Source organism: Mus musculus, chromosome 9 (genome assembly GCF_000001635.26).
Source record: "Mus musculus strain C57BL/6J chromosome 9, GRCm38.p6 C57BL/6J".
In the NCBI taxonomy this organism is placed as follows: Eukaryota; Metazoa; Chordata; class Mammalia; order Rodentia; family Muridae; genus Mus; species Mus musculus.
Genome location: NC_000075.6, coordinates 45,166,218 through 45,193,668, shown reverse-complemented (window position 1 = coordinate 45,193,668; position 27,451 = coordinate 45,166,218). Strand labels below are relative to the sequence as shown.

Genomic DNA, 27,451 nt, shown 5'->3' with positions numbered 1-27,451 from the left:
CCTGGAAGTTTGACAGTCTCACATTTACAGCATCTCTCTGTCAGAGATGTTTGTCTAGAAGCTTCCAGAAAGGGCAGAGAATAAGAGGTTTCAAGGCTACAGAAGAGAACCACGAGAAGGGCTAAGCTCCCCAAACTACTTGGCACAGACAGATGACAGCCTTTTGGTCTCTCTGTGAGTGCACAATGTTGCCTAAACCATACCTTGATTCATAATAATATTTCACTATTGATCCACACAGGATTTATTAGTAACTCATTAACTAGCTAGGTTAAGATTACAGTAAGCTCCCATAAATCTACACAGAAACTGGGGCTTAGAGCACCCTCTATACTCATGAAATTCCTTGTCGTCTCTCACATGCACACCCATGCCCCTGCTGAGGTAGAAGGGCAAGTCTCTTTTGCATATTAATTTAACAAAAATTGGCTGCACCTGTTTACTATCCACTTGGCTGATGTAAGCCCCGCCCATCCGCAGTCCCATGTCTATTATTCTCCTGCTTCTTCACAAAAAGGATTCGGAGCTATGGGTAACCTGTCGGCATTTTACCCTTGTTACTCGATTGCTAATGTTCCATTTCATTTGAGATAACTTATAGTTTTATTTTTACTTCCGTGTAATATTTTATTGTGTGACTGTATTTACAGGCAGATTCTTAAAAGCTGGCCCAAGACCAAGTCTTAAAACTGAGACAGGCTTGTTAATGTACTGATTCAACACCATTTATTCAATATTCACTCTATCTCACCCATAGAAAGAGTTTAGATGCGGGGATTAATGGCGCAGTCATGGTTCCGTGACTGTGGAGCAGTGTTTTAACTTGACTCACTGTTTCCTGCCTTTTGTTTGTGAACGAGGACGATATTCTGTACAGTACAGGCTTGACTGAGCAGCCAGCAGTGGGAGACATTGCCTGACGGGAGTATCAGGCCACTTCAGCTCAAAATGAGCAGCCAAAGCGCAAAAAGGTGTAGACTGCACTGTTGTTGTTGTTGTTGTTGCTGTTGTTGTTGCTGTTGTTGTTCCTTCTGTGTCTTGGCTTCTAGAATAACTTTCATCCATCATAGGTAGTCAATGCCTAGTGAATTAGTAAAAAACAAAACAAAAACAAAAATTCATCCCACCTGCTCCAACTAATGGAAGCATGTACACACAGGTACAGTCAATAAAAAAGAATGCACCTATGGGAAGGATCCACTCAACAAATGCTCTCAGCATCCACAACCCCCTCTAGCCTTATGTGGATACCCTAACCTGCTTAACATCCAAGGGCACGGGTCCACAGACAAAGCCCACTCACTGTGTTAATGCTCCAAACGAACACAGGTTCATCTCCTTCTCTGATGCTTCTGCCTCCCCTCCAGCCATGCCCACTTCTCTGCAGCTTCTTCCATCACCCACACTTGCACCTGAGTGCCAGTACCTTTCTGTCATTCAAGTTACAACTCAGATGTGACCTCTCTAACTGTTCTCACCCTTTCCCTTGGCCCCATCTTCATCCAGATACTGTCTTCTTATCCCCACTTTCTCCTGAAAGCTCCCCTCAAGCCCTCTGGGGTTTTTTTCTGGCTTATCTATTTGTAGTCACACATATACCCCCAAGCCCTCCAAGGGCCCTCAGTTGTCTTCTGGGGGGGACCTCTCTTTATCTGCTGGGATGAATGCTTATTAACCTCTGACATCTTCTTCTTAGTGGATCAGGGTCTGGCACAGTATGGATATTTCTCATTCATCTGTTTAGTTTAGCCATTATTGAATGCTAACCACTGTGGTTACCACACACTTGGTTTCAGTTCTTTTTAATCTGGAGCTGACTAGGTTAAATGGAAAGGCTTTGCCTGTTGTGTGTAAATTGCTGTTCGTCTCGTTATCTCCTGACTAGGTGTCCGTAGGACCAGGTGCTCTGAGCTGCTCTCATCCTCGTCCTGAAAGTTACCCTCTCCGGCCAGTTTGGTGATGACCAAGGAGGCAGAAAGTTCAGGGCAAGATACACTTTCTAGGAACTTGCCTCTAGGATCTAACTCCTTTCATGAGGCCACACTCCCAAACTTTTACCGTTTCCCAATAATGCCATTGTGTTTATGAATCTATCAGTCAATTAATCCATTAAACCAATGATCTTGTCAATTCTGGAGATGTCAACACAGACATACCCAGAATGTGATTCACCATGTCCTAGGCATTTCTGTGTATGTGTGTGCACATGTTTGTGCATATGTGCATATGTGTGTACATGTCTGTATCATGTGTATGTGGAAGGCAGAGGTCGACGGTAGGTGTCTTCCTCGATTACTCTCCACCTTATTTTTGAGACAGGGTCTTTCACTGAATCTGAGGCTCACTGATTTTCTAGACTAGATAGCAGCAAGTCTCAGAGGAGTCTCCTGTCTCCACCTCCTCAGAGCCAGGATTCTAGGGGTGTACCACTACACTCAGCCTTATATGTGGGTGCTACTAATCTAAACTCAAGCCTTCATGCTTATTAACTTCAAGCAATTAACCAAGAGAGACATCTACACAGCCCTTCACAGGCATTTCTAAGTCCAGTCAAGCTGACATCATAGAGGATCAGGGGGTTGGAGAGGAACTCAGTGGATAAGAGTCCTTAACCACTGAGCTGATGCCCTCGTCTGGCCTCCACAGGTACCAGGCACAGAAATGGTACACAGACATACATGTGAGCAAAATTCCTATACACATAAAAATATTTTTAGATAGAAAAGTGTAGTTGTAAGAAGTTTGCTCCTATCTACTGCTGAAATCCTATTGTGTAGATAATCCACAATTTATTTTGCTACTCAACCATTAAGGGTTTCCCAATGTTTAGCTATTACAAACAATGCTACTGTGAAAACTCAAGAATATATATATATATATATATATATATATATATATATATATATTTCTTGTGATTACATCCCACAGTAGATCTGCTGAGCCATCAATCTATAAACCAGCCCTGTGATTACTATCAAATCACTTAATCAAAGCACTGCTATAGTTTATATCCCACTAGCAAGCATAGACATCCCAGTTGCTCCATGTCCTGTGTTCTCACCAACACTTAATATTGTCAGTGTTTTAACTTTAGCCTTTCTAATGTATGGAGGAAGAGAGAGAGAGAGAGAGTTAGTTCACTGAAGCCTGAGTTTACATTTATGTAATGAATAACGGCAGTGAACATCTTTTGACATTATTGGACATTTAAGCATCCCCTTTATTTGTTTCTACAAAAAAATACAATATATGTAAAAATAAGCAAATGATTGACAAAGGAAGAAGCAATACAGATAACAGTCGGGCAGCCAATCGTTTCTGAGGCTCCTAACGAGTCTCTACAAGTGGCAAACTAGTTGAGGCAGGTCAAATAGGGGTATGGGTGAATTTTTCATTTCATCTGGTAGCTTATACGTAGCAGGAAGAATATACCCAGGAAGTGGGCCCTGCTGGTCCAGATCTCAAAGGTTCCCTCACTCAACTTAATCTGTTCCCTTCCATTGCAGGAGTCAGACAGTGGCCAACCCCTCAACAACCGTGGTAAGTTCACATCCCCAAGTCTTTGAATCTCAGCTACTGAGTGAGCCACCATTGTGCTAATGCTATGTGTGACCTCAGTCCACCATCCATCCATTCTTCAACAAGAAGTACTAAGTACTCATACGTTCCAGGATTTGTTTAAAAAAAAAAAAAAAAAAAAAAAAAAAAAAAAGCTTGGTCTCTGGGGAATATGACCAGCAGCCTGATGGCCAAGAACAGTGACTCCCCAGGCTATTCTGCCAGACCCTGATCTGCATGGAGTTGGGTTGAGCAATAGAGCAGCGTAGGCCCTGGTCACATGGAGTTCATGCCACCAAGAATTCGGGACACTGGTGTTTTACTGTTAGGAAAGAAAATAGCTGTGGATCTCTGACTAAAGGAGACAGATAAGTGAATCAGTAAAAAGCTCCCAGCTTTAAGGGTTTTACCCCTCCTATTATATTTTCTTGAATGCTTACTTCTGAGAGCCTTCATATCGGCAAGACGAATGAACAGGGAACATATCCATAAGACAATGAGCAATCCCACTCATATTAACGTTTTATTTGAATCACAAGTTAATAATAACCAGAAACAATAACTCGGCGAGTAGAAACAGTACCTCCTTTGTGCTCTGGAGTTAATGTAACAGTAGACCACAGAGTCCCCAAAGAGCACCAGGCTTCCCATGGCTCTTCCTGTGCCTCACCCAATGAACAAACCCAACAACTGCCAAACCAGAACACCTGGTGGAAAGGAAGCTGAAAGGAGAGACCGTGCAGCTGCTCAGGTGATGGGGAACACTGTATAAACCAGGCTAGATGAGTCAGCCAGCCATGGATGGGGGTGGCGATGGGGTGAGATCTGAGCTCCTGAGTCCCAGAAGTCAGGAATAACACTCAGGTCATTTGGCACCAGAAAACCAGCCTGTGGATGTAACTCTGTGTGTGTGTGTGTGTGTGTGTGTGTGTGTGTGTGTGTGTGGTGTGTGTGTGTGTGTGTGTGTACGCTGAATTAGCCGTGAGATCCATTTGGGTTAGTAAATGAAGTCAATTACACAGCGTAAAAGGTTCAGAGTACTAAAGTCCAGAAGTAAATGTGACCAGAGTCCCTGTTGTCACTCAAGAGGGAAGGGACAGGGGAAATACCACTTTCCTGGAAGCTCTATCTAAAAGCAATGGCAGGACAAACAGACAGAAGGAACAACCACAGGCATGGAGGATATTTCTAAACTTTAGTTAAGTTCCTTCCTGAGGAATATCCCTTCCAGAGAAGGAAGAGCCAGGACACACCTTTGGGCTTGGACACAATCCAATAGATTGTTCGATAACGGTGAAAACAAGTCAACCTCATGTCCCCAGAAGCAGGTGACCAGTAAACATATCATGCATGGATGACTGAACAAAATATTGATGTGTCCGTGGCCATGGGAACAGGGTAATTATGAAGACTTGATGTAAGGACTTTTAAAAAAAACAGGACCAGCTAGTATTATTGATAAAATTACTTTGTGGCAGGTCCTAACAACTTACAGGCCATACCATGTCTTTTTTCACATCCTTAGTACTGGGCCTCTGTACAGTTAAAACTCTCCATCAGGGAGGCACAGAGTTTGAGCTTTCTTATCAGGCCATTGATACCATCATGTATGGGGCACTGGCCTCTGGCAGACATCAGTCTGAGTTTCAGCTGAGCAGAGGACTGTGGGTAGAGCCAGACACATGACTGGCACTGTCTGAGACCGAATAAAGTGAGCTTGGAGAAGGGCTGACAGGATGCGCCTAAAAGAACAGAGCCAAGGATGGATCGTTTCCCATCTCGTGGACACTAGTTGGGTGTCTACTGTGGACCTTGCTCTAGGCACTGGAGACTCGGAAATGCACAAAAGACACCGTCTTCCATGGTGGCTTCATTTCCATTTCAGGGAGGGGTGAGAGGAGACAGAAAACAAGCCAAAGTAGGTCAGAGATGATAAGTGCTTTGGGAGAAAAACAGGCAAGAGGGGAAGATGGGAAATGCACAGTGGTCTTATCTTAAACAGGAAAATCTAGAGTGGGCTCACACAGAAGAGACTTGAAAGAAAGGCTGGAAGCTGAGGGAGTGAGCCATGTAGGTGTGGAGGCAGGAGAGAGGCCGCCTGCTGCTTTCTAGGTTTCTGAGGCTCTCAAGCTTCTTGCCCAGCCCCCCCTTGGGGAGGAAGGCTCCCACATGAGTTCATTGCCTGAAGGAAAGGGACCTGAAAAGGTCCAGAGCCTGTCTCTGATGCCAACTGAGGACTTTTCGCAACCTTGTCATACCCCATCTCCTTGGCCACCCAAGTGTTCTTTTGTGTCACTGTGACCGATACACCTGACACAAACAACTTCATGGACACAGGACTCATTCTGAAATAATGCCAGGATGTTTCAGTCCATGAAAGAGTGTTAGCAGAACAATTCACATGATGTCGCAGAAAATGGGATTCACAGAAGGAAATTTTAAAAGTAGGCAAAGAAAGTAGACTCCCAAATATAAACCCTCGAGATCTACTTGCTCCAGCTCAACCTTAACTTCCCAAGTTTCTAGACATTTCCAAAATAGTATCACCATTTGGGGACCAAACATTCAAAACTGTGAGCCTGTTGTATCATTTCAGATTCCGACTATGACACTCTATGAAACAAAGGTGGGACTGCTTGATTGTTTATTTGTTTGTTTTACAATTTTCAGGCAATGGGAGCCTCCGATGTGAGCTCCCTGGTCCCAATCTCTTTCATTCCAACCCTCTTCCTCCCTGACAATGAGTGAATCCTCTCTAGGTAATAGTCTCATCACACACCCTCTCTTGTTCGGAGCGTTCAGTGGCTCCTCAGTTCTGTCAGGACAAATGCCCAACCCTAGTCTGGTATTCAAGTCTCCACAAAAGGCCTTTGTCGTTCTGCCTCCCAACAGGCTTTGACCCACTTCATACTCTAGGACACTAGATGCTCACAGCACCCCCTCTGTGCCTGGGTCTGCACTGTCCCAGAGCCTCTGTCCCGTTTCTTCATGTATCAAAGTACCACCCACTCAGGAAGCCTTTCCCAGCATTCCCCAGGTGATGTCTCTACTCTACCTTCTTCCACCTGGTGGACTGCCATTTGTCCTGTTTGCTTCTTCTCCGAGACTCTAATCTCCTTAAAGACAAGGACCATGCTGGGGACTTGCTCTGTGTTGGACTAACTTGGAGGTGGGGGCCATCATAATACATAATAACTCACAAGTGCTATCAAAACTCTGCTACCCCTTCACTGTGTGGGGGAGGCAAAAAAATAAGGCAGTGGGCAAGGGATTGGGCTCAGGTGGTAGAATACTTACCTAACATGTGTAAACCCTTGGGTTTCATCCCCAACCCTGCAGAAACCAGCAGTGGTGTTATATGCCTCAAATTCCAGCACTAGGAGGATTGAAAGCTCAAGGTCATCCTGGTCTACATATAGAATATGAGGCTAGCCTGGACTAGGTCATCTTGGTCTATTTCTCGAACATGAGGCTAGCCTGGGCTACATGATCTAGCTCTCCTGCCCTTTAAAAAAAAAAGTTATCAGAGAAACAACTGTAGTAAAGAGGAGGGAAGGACTGATAGGGGTCGAGTCTAATGTTCTCCAGCACTGCAGAGTAACCTGCAGTTGATGACATTTGATGTCCCAGAAGAGCTAGTGAGAGAATTCTGGGTGTCCCCCACATATGCACAGAAATAAATGTCCTGCACGATAAACAGTAATTACCCTGATCTTATCATTGTGTGATACATGTGTTATTATAACATACATGTGTTGAAATGTTACACTATACTCCCCAAACACAATTATGCATTGATTAAAAATGAAAACATATTCAAGAATGGGGCCAGGACAAATGATAACATTTCATATATATCATGGTAAGTGCCCAAGTGCATATGTGACAATCTTGGGCCCCTCCCAGGGCAGGTACAGGTCAGACCCATCAAGAATGACATCTTGTCAAAGGTAGGGCAAGACAAGGGGAGGTGGCAGGCGCTGCCGTCTCCTTTGAGAAGTAGTTATGAAAGATAGGTGAATCCGGTCGAGGGAGGAAAGGTTCTTAAAGCTCAGCTTTGCCTGCAGGGATAATCCCCACCAAACTGTCGCCAGGGCGTCCAGGGCAGAGGGCTATGGGCCTTGGCGGGGCTGGGTTCTGAGTGCTCACTGCGCGCTTCTCCCTCTGTCTTTCTCCTTGCAGATATTGTTCCCTTTCGCAAACCCCGAAGGCCCCAGGAGACCTTCAAAAAGGTGGGGATCCCCATCATTGCAGTGCTGCTGAGCCTGATAGCCCTCGTGATTGTGGCCCTTCTCAGTGAGTTACAGCCCCCACACAGCTTTCACCCCACCCCTCTCCCCTCTGAGCCCCCATTCTCACCCTCACCCCCTCAGCCAGCTACAGCCCTCACCATGCACCAGTCCTCCCATGCACAGTGATAGGCAGGTGATCTGCACAGAGCTTTGGGTGTGGGGGGGGGGGGGTAAATGAATTCTCATGCCTCATGTATTCTCATGCCTGCTTAGGAGGTAGCCTTCTAAGTGCAAGGGGAAGGTGAGCGCACCCCTCCGTTCTCCCAGATGGCTTCTCTTCCAGATGGTTGCTACACACGTGGCACCCATTCCAAACCCACACAGGCAGTGGCAGAGGTGCCCACCCCCAGCTGCCTCCTTCCCATCTCCTGCAAACTGACAGCTGGTGGTGGAGCAGGGTGAGGGGGCTGGCTGGATGTCTGTGCAGCCCTACAGCTGTCAGGCTAGAGAGTATTTCTGCCTGTAGAGATTGGAGGCAAAAGGGGTACTAGGGAAGATGACTGGGCAGAGAGAACTCTCTGCCCACCCCAGCTCAGTCTTCATGAACCCGGATGTCATCTCAGGCAGCACACTCTGCGACAATGATTTCCAGAGTTACAGCAGAGACGGGCCACTGCTTTCACAGCACGGAGCTGAGCATAGAAGACAAGCTTAGGAGTCAGGGATGGGGATCATGGCTCCTCCAGGGAACCTGTGCACCCAGATAGGAGTCCACTGAGCCCCTCAAGTATGAAATGCCTTTAAGCATTACAAAGAACAATGAGAAACCTTATGTGCAGAACCTGGATTAAAAACCAAGAGCATGTAGCAGGCAGAGCAGGGACCCAGGGCACGTAGTACCTGTACAACCAGGGCATGGCCCACCCTTGGGGAGCCTTACTTAGCGCTCAGGTGACATTTGCACTCGCAGCAGACACCACCCATTGGATGGCACACAGAGACCTTCTGCTTGAACCCTTAATTCTACAGTTGGACACTGAGGTTCAAAGCCCAGGCAAGGCAAGCAGGAACAGAGGCTGGGATGGGACTCCAGTTCTCTGGCTGACCAGGTCCTCCTCGTAGTAACAGTGGGTATCCACAAGTCAGACACTACCTTGATCCTTGAGAGCACCAGGGTGGTTATGCAATGTATAAATCATTTCTTCTCCACCTGAGATGGTCCAACCTGAGAGCAGCTATGTTCGTTAGTGTTTCATTACTGTAGCAAACACCAGAAAATAACTCCCAAAAGTTGTCCTCTGACCTCCAGTCAGGGACACACATGCTCACACGCCCGCCCACCCGCACACACTACAGAAATGATTTATTTTTAAAATTGGCTGCCTGCCTCCAGCCAGCCTGACTTTCAGAAAAAGCAGCCCCTCTCTGTCCCCAATCGCCTGCTTGACCCCAGTCCACTCTGCTCCTCCCTAATGTACCTTCCAGTCAAGGTGATTCTGGATAAATACTACTTCATCTGCGGCAGTCCCCTGACCTTCATTCAGAGGGGCCAGTTGTGTGACGGCCACCTTGACTGCGCCTCAGGGGAGGATGAGGAACACTGTGTCAAGGACTTCCCTGAAAAGCCCGGAGTGGCAGGTGAGTCCAGGGACTGAAGGGCAGGGGCAGTGGGGGATGTCTGCTCAGATGTGGTCTCTGCCCCTCTTCTTTGTCATTGTCTAGCCCTGGTAGAAAAGGTCCCCAAGAGCAGGGCCATGACACATCTACCATTAGATCCCAGCACTGGACAGGAAGTCCTTCTCTCTCGGGAAGGGTTTAATGGTCCCCAGGGGACAAGGGAGCATTGCTGATACTATGCTGGTTGTTGCCGCCTTTCTAGAGTGCACGACCTTGAAGGTTCCTCTTTGATAACTCCAGGAGACTAGAAAGGTTGTCACCGTGTCATTTAGCCAGCCAGCCACCCTTCTGTTCATGGACATACTAGAGAACAGGACAGAGGGAGGTGACTGAAGAGCAAGTGTCTCAAGCATAAAAGCTGGGCTCCTCCAGCTTGGATTGACCCACTAACACTTAGCCCAGAAGATAGTTATAAGATCCTTTGAGGGGCAGGGCTGAGTGATGTCCCAGGCATTGGCTCTTAACTAGTAAAGTCAAATGCCTGTGGGTGCCTGCCATCCTCATACCAATACACCAACAGAGGTTTTCACTCCAATTCTTTTCTGACCTTTCATAGAGAAGCTACCAGGTCCCTGGCTGAGATGCTTCCCCAAACCAGGGGAGCTGTGTAGGCCATGGTAAAGCAATTTTGTCAGTGGTCATCGAAGCTGATACTTATCTGAGCAGAAAGAGAGGCTGTCAGTCGTTGTCCCTGGGCAGCTGGTCAAGTTTTCCCGTAGCTGCCATCCAAATTAGGCTCTAGTCAACTGGAAGAACTTCCCTTGAGGTTGAACATGTCCTCAGTTCTGGGTTGGGGAGCAGCGGCAAGGGAGGGGGCTGGTCTCATGACATGTTCCAAGGGTCTTGGATAAAGTGGCCCTACCCTCCAGCTGACCCAGGCGCCTTCCCTCCTAGTCCGGCTCTCCAAGGACAGATCCACCCTGCAGGTGCTGGATGCAGCCACAGGGACCTGGGCCTCAGTCTGTTTCGACAACTTCACAGAAGCACTGGCCAAGACAGCCTGCAGACAGATGGGCTATGACAGGTACTCAATCGGGGCCATAGGAAGCTGTCACCTCACGCCAGCAACCTCTCTGCCTGCCGTCCTTCCTTCCTTCCTTCCTTCCATCCTTCCTTCCTTTGTGCCTGCCTGCCTCTCTTCTTCCTTCCCTCCCTCCCTCCTTTATTTCCTATTTCCTTTCCCTAAAAACACAGACACAGGATTTATAAAGAACCACGTTTGAATCCCAGCACTTTCATTAACAAAGAGCATAGAGATAATTCCCCAGCGTCAGTTTCCTCAGAGTTACTAATGTCAATCTTATAAGAGTTTTCTTTTCTCCCCAACTTCCTCTCCTTTGCCCTTTCGTGAGAAGTCTTCCCCAACCATAACACACACAAAAAACATTTCATATGCAAAGTCATCTAGGTTAAAATTTAGCAGGCAGGAAGGCTGGGGGTGTAGCTCTGGGGGTAGAGCACTTACCTAGCACGTGCAAAGCCCTGAGTTCTGTTCTCTGCACTTGAAAACAAAAATAGCAAGGACTAGCCTGGTTCTGTTGGGGCCATCACCAGAGGCCCAGTTCTCTCATGGAAGTGCGAAGCAGGAGTGGTAGGAAGGTATGTGAAGGGTAATTAGCATTACATATAGTTATATTCATTTGATCTTGGCAGACAGCTCAAAGCATGGTTATTATTAAATCTGTGTTAGAAGCGGGCTCTCAGAGAAGAAGCAGCTTGCTCAGGCAGAAGCTGGGAGGTAGAGGTTAGAATCTGTACCTGCTTTAACCCATTCCTGGACACCATGAGTTCTCATAGTGGTCTGTTTGTACATCGAATTCTCTCTACTCACAAGGCTTCACCAGCGAAGGAAAGGAGAGTGAGAATTGATCCCTCGAGGAGCCTACCTGAAAGGAGCCCAGGTGATCTGCTGCAGGCAGGGGTCACACTCTCCCTAGCAGTCTGCCTCAGACAGACATTGCCTGTCGATCACAGTTCTCCCCATAGATCCCTAAAGCAGCCTCAAGGTTTTGTACAGTAGATGTTCTGGGCAGCCAGAATGAATCCATATGACCTCTGTCCCTCTGACCCTTCTTTGTAAAGGTCCTGCTCTCTTCCCTCCAGAGGAGGAGAACTCCCAGCACTGTCTAGAAAAGGGACACCTGTCACCTCATTTCCAAGGACAGCATGCCCAGTACCTGCTGTCCTCTACTTCCCCTGCAGCCATCCCCTCCCCCACTGCAGTCCAGCCCACTGCAGCGTCAGCTGGACCAGATGCAGCAGGCTGTCTCAGTTATGAAACCCGGAGTTTCCTGAGGTTCTTAAAGTGGTAGACTCCCAGATTTCCTACACTTCTAGAAAGCACTGAAGCACCAGTCAGCACCACTTGGCCTCTTTCTTCAGCTCTAGGATATCAAAGTTCATTACATCACTGCCCAGGTTAGCTTTGCTGGGCGTGTTTACTGACAGCCTCCTCTCTCCTTCTGGGTCAGAACTCTCTGCTCAAATCTCTCTGCTTTCTTTCCTACCTGGATTGGAAGGAAACTTTTCTGACCTAGGAATGCAAAGCCATAGGTGGTCCAGTGTAGGAGTCAGGGACCACCTGGCTCATGCATCATTTTATGGAGAAAATTGGGACTTGGGGAGACACATAGGACAAACATGACTTGCCCATGGTCACACACCAAACTGGTGTCAAATCCGGCATATTGGAACTTAAGTCTTGGGAGCTCTGTAGACAGACTCTGGTCATCCCAGCTCCAGCACCTAGTTCATCAAGAAAGTGTTTGCAGTCCTATCTGAGTGTGGACTAGCCAGCCAGGGACATGAATTGACCCCAGATATCTATGCAAAGCTTGACCTGAGAGGACAGACTGGAGAAGAAGGGGGAAATCCAAAAGACGAAAATTTAGTGAAGAAAGAGCCAGAGAACAGAATAGTTAAGGAAGGCTTCCTGGAGGAGGAAGACTTGAATATGGAGTTTGAAAGAAGACAAACATGGATTAGCAGAAAGGAAGGGAGAGGGCGGTCCAAGTTTCAGGAAGTTCCATCCAGACTCTTATAAGAATTGATCCAGGCTTCTCCTGTCTCCAGGCCCCTTATATGGAAAACCAAATGTCCACACTCCAGTTCCCTCTGTGCTGAGACAGGAGTTCATCTGGGTCCCCTTGCTTCTTTGCTCCTGCTGATGTGACCCTAACGAGATACTGGGACATCTGAGACAGGGACAGAGCTGGGTGTGAGGAAAGCAGGCCCCTAGTCCTCTGCAGAGCTCCACTTCTGGGCCAGGAGTCCCTGCCCAGGAAAGCGAGGCCACGGCAGCCTGCCTTGATGTGGGGACTATTCCTGCTATCCAGCAAAGCCAGCCAGCCGTGCCCCACTAACCTGTGCCCCCTCCTCTGGGAGCAGGGGCTCTTTCTGCCATGTAATTCATCCTCTGCCCCAGCTCACAGTTCACTCTTCCTACCACAGCCAGCCCGCTTTCAGAGCAGTGGAGATCCGTCCAGATCAGAACCTCCCTGTTGCTCAAGTCACAGGAAACAGCCAGGAACTTCAGGTGCAGAATGGAAGCAGGTAAGCAAGAGGGGACATTCTGACCTGCAGAGGCTAACTAACACTGGGAAGTGGCTCAAGGTTGCAGCAGGGGAACACGAGCCAGACAACGGGAAGAACTAGCCAAGCAGCTCATTAAATGTCCAGGGTTTTGGGATTCCACGTTCAGGCTCAGGGGTATTTTCTGTCTGCCTTTTTCTTTAATACAGCATGCATTGTCCTGCTCAAAGGCAGAGCAATGAACAGTGACCTTCTCTCTCCCTGAACTGTCAAGATTCATGCCTTCCACAGCTCCTTCATGTTCCCTAGTGAGTTACCTGGTAGGCAAGAGCCTAAAAGTAGCTTTGTACTTTTCCATCACTTCCCCAGGCCAAAGCACCACCTTCTAACGCTCCACAGAAGGCTCTCCAGCCCTCACCTCACCACCCCACATTAGAGCACAGCTGATTCAAAACAACATTTGCTACAAAGCAGCCAAGGCTCCAGGAGAAGGCTGGCGTCTTAGCATTCAGGACGCTGGACAGAGCCTTAACACAGTAACTCAATAACTCTTTATTTTATTTTATTTTATTTTTATTTTTGTATCAAAAATTGTTTAAATTTTTTATTGGATATTTTCTTTATTTACAATACAAATATTATGTCCTTTCCCGGTTTCCCTCCCTACCAGAAACACCCTATCACATTCTCCCTCCCCCTGCTTCTATAAGGGTGTTCCTCCACCCACCCACCCACTCCCACCTCCCCTCCCTCGATTCCCCTACACTGGGAGCCTTCATAGGACCAAGGACCTCTCCTCCCACTGATGCATGACAAGGCTGTCCTCTGCTACATATGCAGCTGGAGCCAACACAGTAACTCTTGAAAAGGACCAGGTTAGAGGTAGAATCTGCAGGATTCCATCAAAATCCTGGTCTGTTTGGGAGGCCACAGTGCAGCAGGTTCTGCTCCCCACCACCACCACCTGCTGCCCAGGGTTCCAGGAGCCCAGACTGGCTTTGCATTGGGCAGGACTCCGTATATTGTAGGTACACGCACAGCAACAGCAGTGTTGCACTAAATCAAACCACACTGAGTATAATGCAGATCTACACACACCCATGGTAAAGTTTCTGGGGTTCTGCAGTGTTGGGGGATGGGGTTGAATCAGCAGTTCACAAAGGCTGAGTTCTAACCTCCCAGCCAAGGCGAAAGCAGAAGCCACAGGGCCCCGTCTTTCTCTTTCAGATCCTGCCTCTCAGGCTCCCTGGTTTCCTTGCGCTGCCTTGGTGAGTTCACCCTATCTCTGAGAGTCTGGGGCCTAGGCCAGCAATGGTCAGGAAGAAAGACCTTCATCCTTACTGCTCTGTCTCCTGGTCTCTAAGTCCCACTCTTTGGGGCCAACCTTAGACTTACAGATCAGTGGTTCCTTCACGTGGTTAATGCCAAGAACCCCCTTATGCCATCTGCTCTCAGTTCATGCCCTGAGTGTGTTAGATTTTCATTGCTGTACTGAAATATCTGAGGCAGGATAATGTCATAAAGAAGTTTTGCTTAGCTTACAGTTTTAGAATCTGGAGGCCTAAGACCAGAAAGCCACCTTGGTTTGGCCTCAAGTGCTGGCCTACTGTTGGGTGGTGGATCGGATGTAGGTGAAACAAGAAACCAGACAGCAGGGTGGGCTCAGTCTTGTCCTAAGTTCTCAAAGACACTCAGGGATCATAGAAAACTACTTTATCCCCCTCAGAGGGCAGCTGCTCTGATGACCTAAGGGCCATTAGGCCTCACATCTTAAAGAGCCCACCACTTTATCATCACCATACTCAGGGCTAAGCTGCCACCTTTGTGGAGGCACACTCAAACCATAACCTAACTGTTCCGGAGACTTCCGAGCAGGTCACTGGCTGGATGGAAGCTTTGATAAGGCCATGTAAAGCAGTCCATAAGACTGTAGACCCCCCCATCTTGCCAACCAAGAAACTTTGAGTGAGTGAGCACAGAGCAAGTTGAAAGCAGGGTTGGGTCAGATAGCATTTGGCAGGTACGGAACCAGGCAGGGAAGAGATGATGGGAAAGGGGCCTCTTTGGAAAGACCAGAGAGGCACAGAACATGGCAGGGATGTGGCACTGGAGGCTTTAGTTTGGGGTTTGTTTTGTCTTTAATTATGGGGCAGGTATGTGCATGTGCCTGCAGCACCTGTGGATACCAGCAGAAAGCATCAGATGCTCTGGGTGGTTAGAAGCAGTCGTGAGCTGCCTGTTGTGGGTACTGGGAACCAAACTCGAGTCTCTGAGAGAGAAGGAGGCACCCTTAGCCACTGAGCCATCTCTCCATCCCTGACACTGAAAGTTTTAACTCAAGTTCAAAGGTCAGATGTAAAAGGTAGACCAGAAGACAGGGTAACCAATGGGCAGCTCCCTTAACAGAAGGAAGAAACCCAGTTCCTAGAACGTGCGTATTCCCTGATACCAAAGTAGCTTGTGAGTATCTGTTTACTCAGTGGGGAGTTTCTAGGGACTGTCCATTTGGGCAGGGCTTTCAGAATTCATGATTCCACGCCCTGGTTTGAAGATGATAAATTCCCAGCACAATGGTCACATCCATGTTAAAAAATCTAAATTCCTAAACACACACTAGAGGTGGGTTTCAGGGGAACCTGTGGGTCGTGCTCGATATCTCCCCACGGATGATTCAGGGCTGGTGTGGGTGGATTCTCCCATCCTTCCCATACTATTTCTGAGGGCCCTGCTCCAGGGGTCTCTGGGGAAGCATCCCCTCCCCAGAAGCCTGACTCCCCCTCCTTCCTTTCCCCCCATTGAGTCCAGACTGTGGAAAGAGCCTGAAGACTCCTCGTGTGGTGGGTGGGGTGGAGGCCCCTGTGGATTCTTGGCCGTGGCAGGTCAGCATCCAGTACAACAAGCAGCATGTCTGTGGTGGGAGCATCCTGGATCCCCACTGGATCCTCACAGCAGCCCACTGCTTCAGGTAAGTGTGACGAGGAAGCTAGGAGAGAGAGAGAGGCCATGGAGGGAGCCAGCCTTGCTCCCTGATTGTGCACCCATGCCCCGCCCCATCTACCCTGGAAACCATCTCTAGTGTGCAGCCTCTGTGCAATGAGACACCAGCCATGACATCCTTGTTAATTAAGTACTGAAAAATCTGTGCTGGTCTCCAAGGTTGAACTCTATTGGGTGGAAAGCTCCAGATACCCAGGATCCTCCCATCATAGCGTGTCCATTCCATTCATGCTACAGAAGCGCTCCCCACACATCTGGGCTCCCGAGAACTTGTCTCCTCCTTGCAAGTCCTCCAGGAAATGACACCAAGATCTAGAGTCACTGCCTATGTCTAGAAAGTGTAGAGTATCCTTCAGGCCAGAAGAGAGGGAGCTGGCTAGGGAAAGCCTTGGGAAAGGGGCTCCACCCAGGGCTTCTCCATTTTCCTTTATCCATTTCATTCAGCATCTAGAGAGTACCAGCCCTTCAGTCTGTGTGCACCACATAAACCTCATTGTTGCCTTCAAGGACCCCAGGTCGAGATCAGGCGTTTTTCACTGTTTTGAGGCTGATAAGGGCACTAAATCCCCTCCTAGGCAGGTCCTGCACACAGGCAGTGCCTGATGTAAAGAAGAATAAACAAAAGCTTGAGCCGGGCAGTGGTGGCGCATGCCTTTAATCCCAGCACTTGGGAGGCAGAGGCAGGCGGATTTCTGAGTTCGAGGCCAGCCTGGTCTACAGAGTGAGTTCTAGGACAGCCAGGGGTACACAGAGAAACCCTGTCTCAAAAAAACAAAACAAAACAACAACAAAAACAGCTTGAAAGCTCACAGATGGCAATGCAAAGATAAAAACAAGGCTGGAGGAGAGGCTGCCCAGTCATGAAGGCCCAGGAGTAGGGCAAGCCATTCCCAAGCCCTCTGGGTAGAAGTTTCCTTGTGTGTTTTTTATGAAGAAAAAGAATCAGATCTCCTTTTCTAATTTGGCTTCAGGAGGGAGGCTCTCAGACTGTCTTTTCCACCAACCCTGTCTCTATCATCCCATGACCTCCTAAAGCATCAGCAGACTTGGGGACCTAACCCTAGGTAGGCAGAGCCTCTAGGTGTGTGGATCCCCCCTGATCTAGCTATCTCTATCCCTAGGAAGTATCTTGATGTGTCAAGCTGGAAGGTCAGGGCAGGCTCAAACATACTGGGTAACTCTCCATCCTTGCCTGTGGCCAAGATCTTCATCGCTGAACCCAATCCTCTGTACCCCAAAGAGAAGGACATTGCCCTTGTTAAGCTGCAGATGCCACTCACATTCTCAGGTAGGAGGTGGTCCCTGGTAACAGGGCCCCCCAGGTTAACCTTACTCAGGTTCTGCTAAGCAGCTTTGGATACATCATGTTCCCACTCAAGATCTCAGCTTGCCTGTGGGTATCCAACTAGTATGTTCACTCAATATCATTGGTGCCACAAGACCGGCCCTAGCTGTCAAGCTGACATGCACATCTTCTTGGGCAGAGATTCTTCCAAGTCTGTTTGCTCTATCTGGAAGATCAAGGTCATCTGCTCTTGGCTTGTCAGGACCCTCTTTAAAGAATTGTCTGACCCATTGCTCACCCCTGACCAGTGCCCAAGGCCCTGCACAATAACTCCGCCAGAGTGTCAGTGTGCTGCTGCTTGTTTTCCTCCAGGAACAAGGAACCTAGCATTTTCTGGTTTTTCCTTTGTGTGTGCATGTGCGTGTGTCAGGAGACAGGGGGGGGGGGGCGAGGAAGGAGGTGAACAGCTCAAGTGATGTTTGTGGTTCCCAGGGACCACTGTGGGGAGGTTGGGTGGGCAAGATTGAGCATGCTTGAGAATAACTGTCTAGCCTGCAGAGGTTGACCTCTGACTGCTCAGTACCTAGATTTGAGTGATTTGGGGCAGAGAATACTGGCTTGGAGCGTGAAGGTATGTGAGGTCAAAATGGGGGCTCTAGATTAATTTGTTTACACGCCGAGGGCCTCACTGGTAAGTGGTTTATTCTCTCTAGGAACTAGCTAGCCTAGTCTCACTTAGACCAGCAAAATCCCCAACATGAGAAGGCACCAGATGTAGAAAACAATAAGCCATCCCTAATCTAGAATCTTCTTCCCCTCTGCTCCTGGTAGGCTCAGTCAGGCCCATCTGCCTGCCCTTCTCTGATGAGGTGCTTGTCCCAGCCACACCAGTCTGGGTCATTGGATGGGGCTTTACAGAAGAAAACGGAGGTGAGTCTTAGCCTCAGAACCTCAGCTGCCTTCCATGAGGGCCTTATTACCCTCCCCAGTGGTAACAAGAAAGAAGAATATCCTTCAGAAAAGTCCACCCTGACTGACCAGGCACCAAAGTTTCCAGCAGCAAAAAGTATCGAGGGCCCAGAAAATTAACCTGGGCTGAGGGTAAAGGAGAAACTAAGGAAATACGTTGCTTTCAACCTCCCAGGAAAGATGTCTGACATGCTACTGCAGGCATCAGTCCAGGTCATTGACAGCACACGGTGCAATGCAGAGGATGCCTACGAAGGGGAAGTGACCGCTGAGATGCTGTGTGCAGGTACCCCACAGGGTGGCAAGGACACCTGCCAGGTGGGTCCTCCGAAGACCGCAGGGAGCTCTGTGAAGAGGGATGCAAGTCCTAGAGAGATGTGAACCCCTACAAGCTGGATGCCCATGTGGAGGTTGTAGCGCTCAGTTTGTGATAAAGGAAGGCATAAATATGGTCTGAGAAAGTTAGAAGGAGGGATGGGTGGATAGGTGATAGTTGGCTCTAGACGAGGGAAAAGAATCTAAATTTCACATTTAAAGATGACATTGCTACTTTCTCTACCCACCCTCACTCCCCATCATCTATGCCCCCTTTGGGGACAGTGGCTCCAGGTCTATTTTCCCTCTCACTGTCCCTGTTCTTTATTAGAAAGCTCATCTCATGCTAGGCGAGCTTTGGTACATGGGTCTGCCCCCATCTCCATGGCCAACGGGACTTGTGAGCGATTCCGATGTACGATGTACCTTCTTAACACCCCAGACCCCAGAGGATCTCTGGAGCCATTTTTATTCAAATTTCTCAGTCTACACCCATCTCCAGACATTAAAATCCTCACTTGAGAGCTGTCTCTAAATCTTTCCTTGTGGGCCATGAACATGGCAGATTTAAAGACCGACTGTGCCTGCCCTTCAGGAACTCATGGTGGTCACACAGATGGCCATAGTGTCACTGCTCTCAGAGAGAGGCAGTGAGTGTAGGTTTCACTACTTGATTTCTTTCATCTGCTCATTCATTGGCTCTGTCAACCCTTTTGATCATAAACTTCCTGAAGGCAAAGATCTTTTTTCAAGTCCATTGAATCTCAGTTATGCAGAGCATGACGGTACCACAGACAGGCCCTCCACGGCAAGTCAATAGATGTAGGAACTACTGGACTTAAACTAAGTTCACTTTGCTAGTGTGACTTATGAGCCTCTGATAAGGCAGGCAGTATGCCCTCAACTTACCTGCCCACAGATGGGCCATTCCCCTCTCCCCCAAGAGTAACGGACACTGAACAATATGAGCAAGAAGGAGGGTGGAGAAGTGAGCATGTGCAGAGCCACAGAAAGGGCAGGGGTGGGGTGAGGTGGCGTGAGGTGGGGGGACAGATGGGCCTGCCCTCTCCAGCAGCTCCTGCCCTGACTTTCCACAGGGTGACAGTGGTGGGCCTTTGATGTACCATTCTGACAAGTGGCAGGTAGTAGGCATCGTGAGCTGGGGCCATGGATGCGGCGGCCCAAGTACTCCTGGAGTGTATACCAAGGTCACTGCCTATCTCAACTGGATCTACAATGTTCGGAAGGTGAGTGTTCCAGCCCCACAGGAAGCCCTCTCTCGATACTTGATTTCTACCCTGAGGGCATGCAGCATCCTTAGATTTGATTTAGATAGCTCTGACAACCTTCTACATCCCAAGTACACTTCCTTCCCTGCAAGCTGACAGCCTGAGATCTCTCAATTGAAGCCAAGATTCCTTAGATTGGTGATCCTGTGAAATGCAAATAACTCATGGCACAGAATCTCCAGCTTCACCGTCCTCTGTAGCCAGAGTGAGCCTGCTGGGCCCTTTCCAGGGAGATGATGCTAAGAATGAAGAAAGGGTTGTGAGGTGTCCTGGTCCCAGGAGAGGAGAGTGGGCAAACAGGCAAGCAAAATGATCTTAGGAAAGGAAGATCCTGTCAACCCTGTCACTCCTTTGTTGATTTGGAGTCATCTGATTTTCTGTCTGCCGTTGCCTTTTTTTCTTTCTAGTCTGAGATGTAACGCTGCCGTCCCCCACATCCAGAAGCTGCTTCCCTTCAGACCTACCTACGGCATGACCCCTCAAAGTCAGATATGGGACAAGAGCCTCCTTGAACAAACTCTGGTATCCCTGCAGCAAGCAAGGATACATTGCAGAGGTGCCCGGAGTGGAGTCAGATGGGCTAGCTCAGCCACCCCTGCATCTCCCAAACCCTGGGAGACATGTGGCCCATGGGAGTAAATCCAGGACATTGACTCAACTCTCAGAAGTGTTATTCAGTCAAGGAGGCTCTCCCTTCCACTGAAGGAAGGAAAGTCAGCTCTCTCCTGAAAGGCCAGATCACTGGCTGAGTAGATGAGACAAGGGTATGAAAGGCCTTTGCCATCTTCTTTGCCCAGTCCTGAAAGCACTGACGTAAGAGACCAGTCAGTTCTAATGTAAGGTGTATATTTTAGTGTCAGGGTATTGCAATTGTCACCTCTGTGGTCAATATCATTAAACAGGTATGAGAATTCGCTGGCATAGACTTCCTGGTCTGCTTAATAAGAATCCAACTAAGGATGTCACATGACAGTTTCCCAGAAAATGTGAACAAGTGTCCATCTGACACACGGCACCAATGACAAACCAAAGAAGTTATTCTGCCTGAGTCTCAGTTGCTGAACTAATAAATTAGCTGCGGTTTCTTGCATATGCGTGGGTAACTTGAAGGCGGCTGCCTCACCAACATAAGAATGCATGAAAGAGACATCACTGAAATTCTCTGCACAGCGTTCAGTTTCACCGCGAAGCTCTATCCTGTGTATCGCTGTTCCCCTGGCAATTGGTGACTGCTTGTGTGTCCTTGGAAAGGACCTCAGGAGTCTTATGACTCTCTGGGCTTCTTGCACCTATAGATCTCATAAGCCACGCCTCTCATTAGCTTTCTATGTCTCACAAGCCTCCCTCCTCTCTCCAGGAAAGACTCTTCAATTCCAAGAAGATTACACTCAATACTCTATCCCTTCTTCTGGCTCTCACATGTTTTCACTTGTTTTGCTTTAACCTCCTCCTCTTCGGGTGATGTTCCCTGAGCCTCAGACACAGTGTTGTAGTCAGCTGATGTCTTAGTTAGGGATTCTACTGCTCTGATAAACGCTAAGACCAAAAGCAAGCTGGGGAGGAAAAGGTTTATTTCAACTTATAGCTCCCAGGCTATGGTCCACCACTGAGGGGAGCCCTGGCAGAAACTGAAAGCAGGAACCATGGGGCAGGCACTGAAGCAGAATCCACGGCAGCATGCTGCTTATTGGATTGCTCCTCTGCTTGTTAGATTGCCTAGCTCGATTGCTTGTACCACTCAGCCCAGGAGCCCAGGAGTGGCACAGCCCAGACTGGGCTAGGTCTTTCTCTATCCGCTAGCAATTATGGCCACGCATATGAGCCATCGGGTGGAAGCATTTCTCAGTTGAGGTTTCTCTTCCCACTTGATGCTAGTAGCCATATCAAGTTGATGAAAAAAAAAAAAAACTAACCAGGACACGTAGTTATTTTCTGCCACTTCACTACTGGGGCCACTATGTGACAGCAACTGTCACTTACTCTTAATAATTCATTACAAGTCTCCAGAGTAACCACTGCCAACTGCAAAAAAAAAAAAAAAGGAAAGAAATTTCCCTCCATAACTAAGCTGACTGCAGCAGTAATCTATAGATATAAACATAAATGTCTAGAAGGCAATTAGACATATCATATTCATTTATCAATGACAATAGCTTCCCTCTTGGAGCCAGGAGCCTCTCTGGCAACAAGTCTTTGTTCTGACTTACATACCAAACATGAGCTCCCTCCTGTGCAGCAGGACTTATTTCTCACTAGAAAGTAGTTAGCCACACCTATCACAGTTGACCACACCCATTACAATTGGCCACACCTATCACAGATGGCCCCGCCCACAGCAGTGTGTCACACCTATCACAGTTGGCCACACACATCACAGTTGGCCACACCTTTCACAGTTGGCCACACCCACCACAGTTGGTCACACCTGTCAAGTGGGCCACACCCATCACAGTTGGCCACACCTATCACAGTTGGTCACACCCACAACAGTGTATCACAAACCCATCACATTTGGCCACAGCCATCACAGTTGGTCACACCCATCACAGTTGGCCATACCCATCACAGTTGGCCACACCCATCACAGTTGCATCACTATAGCACTACAGCCACATCTTATCTGGCATATTGATTGTATTAGTCAGGGTTTTACTGCTGTGAACAGACACCATGACCAAGGCAAGTCTTATAAAAAACAACATTTAATTGGGGCTGGCTTACAGGTTCAGAGGTTCAGTCCATTATCATCAAGGTGGGAGCATGGCAGTATCCAGGCAGGCATGGCGCAGGAGGAACTGAGAGTTCTATGTCTTCATCCAAAGGCTACTAGTGGAAGACTGACTTCCAGGCAACTAGGGTGAGGATCTTATACCCACACCCACAGTGACACACCCATTCCAACCAGGTCACACCTATTCCAACAAGGCCACATCTTCAGATGGTGCCACTCTCTGGTCCAAGGATATACAAACCATCACATTGATGATGTAGCACTCGGGGTCAAATAACAGCAGGACTGTCAACAATTTTCCTCTGGCATAGGATAACACTTTCTGGCACTGGAAAAAGACATGGGGCCGGAAGTAAGTTTCCAGACCAACCCCAGCCTCATTTCTCTCTGTCTTACACAGAAGTGTATGATAGCTTCAACAATAAGAACTCGCCATCTACTTCTGGCATACAACCAACAGCAATGGCAATAACATTTATGGCTTAAGGGGCCTCCTCAGGGGCTTTGTGGCCAACAACTTACAGGGTGGTAATCCACCTTTGGTACGAAGATTCTATTCGGTAACCTTATGGCTTCTGGCTATGCCTCTTCCACCCACACGGAGTGTCTTCACATAAGCTCTTTAATTGCTGCTTTTTTTTTTAACTGTTCTTCCAGATGCCTTTCCAAATCTGTAAGATACTCAAGGTTTAGTGTTATATAATACAACTTTTTATAGAGGATAGACAGCCTCTCAGAAGGCCCACCACCATCTGCTCCAGGCAAGTGCCAATTGGTCTTGAGAGTCAGCAGCCAAGGGCACAGTTAAAATAAAATGTTAGCAAGCTCCAATGCCACGTGAAAGACGCTAGCACTGATACTAGTTGTCCAGTCAGTGAGCAGGGTTGGGTACAGCAGTATGGGGAGACTTTCCCATCCAGCTTTCCATAATTCTCTTAGTCACTGCTCTATGGCTGTGAAGAGACACCACAACCAAGGCAACTCTTATAGAAGAAGCATTTCATTGGGCCTTGCTTACAGTTGCAGAGGTCCAGTCCATTATCATCATGGTGGGAAAGCAGAACATGGTCCTGGAGAAGTAGCTGAGAGTTCTCTATCTGTATCTGCAGGCAAGAGGAAGAGAGACTGGGCCTGACTTGGGCTTTTGAAACCCCAAAGCCCACCCCTAGTGATGTTTTCTCCAAATATTGCCATACTGCTTCAACAGGGCCACACCTCCTAATCCTTCCCAAACAATACCTGATGACTATCCATCCGAATACATAAGCCTAAGGACCATTCTTATTCAAACCACCACAATAATTGACCATAATCTTCCATGAGTCATTTCATCTCCTCACCCTGGGGACTTGTGGTAGGACCACCTCGCATCCACATGTATCCAGTGAGCTGAGCAAGGTGGACTTACACTGCTTGGGACAGCCAGAGCCAGGACAAACAAGGTCATGCTCTCCTCATCACTGGTGCTGGCTCCCCAGGTCTGTCAGGTTCTCAATTTATACCATAACCGTTACTTCTCCATCAACCACACCTGGCTCCTGAACAGACTGAACAAACCTTCATCCTGGTATACCTTCTTGCAAGGGAGAAACAAACACGGTGTTACTAGGGGAGTAAGTATACATCCCTAGGACAAACCTAATATGGTTACACGTAGTGTTCTGCTGCTAGATTCTTCCTTTGAAATTGTATTTTATTTTTATTTTATTTTACTTTACTTTATTTTATTTTAGGGTTTTTTGAGACAGGGTTTCTTTGTGTATCCCTGGCTGTCCTGGAACTCACTTTGTAGACCAGGTTGGCCTCGAACTCAGAAATCTACCTGCCTCTACCTCCCGAGTGCTGGGATCCATGGTGCACCACCACACCCAGCTTGAAATGTTATTTTAATTAATTTAATCAATCAATTCAATCAATTATTTATGGATGTTTTGTCTGCATGTATGTCTTTACCACATGCATTACTCATACCCAAAGATGCCAGAAGATGGCATGGATGCCCTGGAACTGTTGCTAAAGAGGTTGTGAGCTACCATGTAAGTGCTGGGATTGAATACAGGTCCTCTGGAAGAGCAGCCAGTGCTCTTACCTGATAAAGCATCTCTCCAGATACCATTTGATACCCCCTACATGCATCTTTGGTGAAGTTTTGTTCAATGTTTAATGTCCCCCACCCACCCCCACACCCAGAGGCTCACCTAGGTAGCATTTAGCTTTCTGTCATCCCCATCCCTTCCCAGGGCTTAACACAAATCTTGTCACATTTTCTTTCAAGTATCTCAGGCAGCTTCATTGTCTGCCTTCCCTTTTTGTTCCTATTCTCCTGGCGACTGCCTTATAAACTCAACTTACACTCATCTGAACTGTTCAGATCTGTCAACGCCTCTTCTAAATCGTAGAGATGGAATTCGACTGTGGAGTTCAGCAACGTGGCTAAAGATCTCTGCTGATTTAATTTCTTTCTGAACACTTCACTTCTCTCTGGCTCAGTGAGTGAGAGTCAAACACCACCATGCCCTCTGTACCAAGTCCCTTGGTGATGCCTGCCTTCCCTTTGGTGTCTTCTATACTGTGGTATTCACAGGGGTCTCTACTAACACTAACCCCATGTCCCTAATGGCTCATAAGAACCAGTCCATCCCAGACTAATCTCAGGTAACTCAGCCTCTGCCTAGAGGAGGATGGGTATTATATTATTCAGTTTCTCTGCCTCCACAGGGCTTAGACTGATATCATTCACCCCAAACAGCTTGGATACAGCATCATCTCTGATTGTCATAGCTTCCCATCCTCGGCCACTATGAAGGTCCTCATTTGAGTACTGAACAGAGAGCATTCTTCTCCACTGCGCTGAAGTTTGGGCCTACAAGGTAGCTTCCATTACTTCTATTTCTCTTCCCCACCTACACTCCAACTGACTGTCTGAGGCTTCCCATGAATTTCAAGCCTGGGGATTCCAGGAAGGGCTGTTTAGCATAAACCTAAATCGGACTATCTTTTTCTTGCACCCTGCCATCTGTAAGACACAGCAAGGCGACACCTCCACCTCATCACCCCTTTCCTCCTCTTTCTCTGCCAAGTAAGAGGCTAATGAGGATGATAGCATCCTTATCTCGTTTGCTCTCAGTTCCTCTCATTCAGGCAGATTCTTCTGGACAGATAGCTCATCTTCCCTTGCATGTCTGACCACCCACAGCAAAGCCACAGGACTGTTGCCACAATGTATTTAGAATCCCATGGCAAAAGTCCCACTTAGGGAGATAGCTATATAGTATCTAGTCCATCAGCTGTTTGAAGGGGCCGGGTATTCCCACTCTCAGGCAGAAAACCCACCAAAAGACACACCACCTATTGCATTAACTTTTCCTGGAAATACTTGAGCAAACATTTATTGTTTCCAGATTTTGCATCAACAGCAGACAAAAGGAATGAGTTCCACCCTAGTCTACCATTGGGTGAGGGCTAAGCCACGGCAGTAGAGGCAATTTATGAGCAGGTATACCACTAAAGAAAATGTGCCCCCTTCAACAGCCCACTAACAGCTCATATATCCTCAGGAAGGGGTCCATGCATCTACTGTACTGTCTCAAACTACTCATTCCTCCCCCTTCTTCATGACAGGATATCTGGGTCCAAGCCTGTGAGGAAGCAATCACAGCTCTTCTCATTCTAAGACAGCAGTGGTGGTGCTATGCCCAGAGGACAGCATTACATAATACAACCCTATATCACACAGAGGAAGATGTCCATCCTAGATCTGCCCCGCCCCCAAGCCCCCGAGGCTGGGATGTTCCACACTAGGATTGCTCAGCTTTGGTTGCAAGGCTTATCATCCACAGCAGGGGACACACAACCGCCACTACTTCGAAGACGCTGAGTCTGGGGAAGACAGGTTAAGTGTGATTCCCACACAAGCCTGTCCCATTGTCCTCCCATCCCTGATATCCCTGCCTGATATCAGCCATGGGATAAAGACAACACAGATGAACCAAGGACACTATGTTAAGTGAAACAAGCTTGCTATAAGATGCATCTTATTTCATTCTACTTGTATGAGATATATAATCAAACTAATGAGCTTGCAGGAGCTGGAAGGGGTGAGCAATGAAGAGTTATTTGCTTAACACAGAGTTTTAGTTTGTTGTTGGCAATGATGGTGAAAGTGGTGGTAATGGTGGTGGAGATGGTGGTGGGAGTAGAAGGGTGGAGTTGGAGGGGAGTGATGGTGGTGATGGTAGAGGTGGTGGTGGTGGTGATGATGTTAGTGTTGGTGATAGTTTTGGATGGTGGTTTTGGTTTTCCAAGAGAGGGTTTCCCTGTGTAGACCTGGCTGTGCTGGAACTCACTCTGTAAACCAGGCTGGCCTCAAACTTAATGATCCTCCTGCCTCTGCCTCCCAAGTTCTAGGATTAAAGGTGTGCACTACGTCGACTGGCTCAGAGTTTTACTTTTACAAGATAAATCAGTTCTGCGGGTGGATGACTGTGAGGTGACAGCACAGCACAAATGTGCCTAACATCACTGTGTGACACACTTGACAAATGGCTAAGACAGCCATGTTGTGTGCACAATCACACTTCAGAAAAGCCATGCCTGTAATCCTAGCTGCTTAGGACACTGAAGGTTCAAGGCTAGCCTGGGCTACAGAGTAAGTTTGCCGAGACCAGCCAATGAAGTATAGTAAGACCCTATCTGAAAACAAAAAGTTGAAGAAAGGCGAGCCGGAAATAAAGTTACCTTACAGAGCACTTGCTTAGCATGCACGAGCCCCAGGTTCAATCCCCAGTACTTTCAAAGTCATAAATGACTGTATTGGTGGTCCAAGAGTGTGGCAGCTGATGGTGTGAGCTCTGAAGTCAGAATGCTC

The 27,451-nt window shown here is 47.9% G+C and overlaps 1 protein-coding gene and 1 long non-coding RNA gene across 7 annotated transcripts in view; both read left to right on the top strand.

The window, feature by feature from the left end:
- The window catches only part of Tmprss4 (transmembrane protease, serine 4), a 31,394-nt gene extending 10,451 nt beyond the window's left edge, over window positions 1-20,943 (top strand). The window contains exons 2-13 of one of the 3 annotated variants that reach the window (NM_001364528.1): window positions 3,507-3,540; window positions 7,741-7,790; window positions 9,316-9,428; window positions 10,362-10,491; window positions 12,918-13,019; window positions 14,226-14,266; window positions 15,804-15,963; window positions 17,117-17,283; window positions 18,112-18,210; window positions 18,425-18,567; window positions 19,662-19,811; window positions 20,261-20,943. In NM_001364528.1, the coding sequence (NP_001351457.1) occupies window positions 10,478-10,491; window positions 12,918-13,019; window positions 14,226-14,266; window positions 15,804-15,963; window positions 17,117-17,283; window positions 18,112-18,210; window positions 18,425-18,567; window positions 19,662-19,811; window positions 20,261-20,272 (888 nt within the window). In that variant the 5' untranslated portion in view covers window positions 3,507-3,540; window positions 7,741-7,790; window positions 9,316-9,428; window positions 10,362-10,477 and the 3' untranslated portion in view covers window positions 20,273-20,943. Of the gene's footprint in view, window positions 1-3,506; window positions 3,541-7,740; window positions 7,855-9,275; window positions 9,429-10,361; window positions 10,492-12,917; window positions 13,020-14,225; window positions 14,267-15,803; window positions 15,964-17,116; window positions 17,284-18,111; window positions 18,211-18,424; window positions 18,568-19,661; window positions 19,812-20,260 lie in introns of all 3 variants that reach the window. The other 2 variants (NM_145403.3, XM_017313272.1) reach the window with 2 other exon arrangements.
- A 3,545-nt stretch (window positions 20,944-24,488) lies between these two features.
- Gm39327 lies at window positions 24,489-26,616 on the top strand. Of its 4 annotated transcripts, none has more exons than XR_001779348.1 (3): window positions 24,489-25,073; window positions 25,334-25,454; window positions 26,206-26,616. It is a non-coding gene; the product is annotated as a predicted gene, 39327 (long non-coding RNA). The 4 variants fall into 4 exon arrangements; XR_001779346.1 differs by having other exon boundaries at window positions 25,303-25,454; XR_001779345.1 differs by lacking the exon at window positions 24,489-25,073 and having other exon boundaries at window positions 25,083-25,454.
- Window positions 26,617-27,451: the final 835 nt, after the last annotated feature.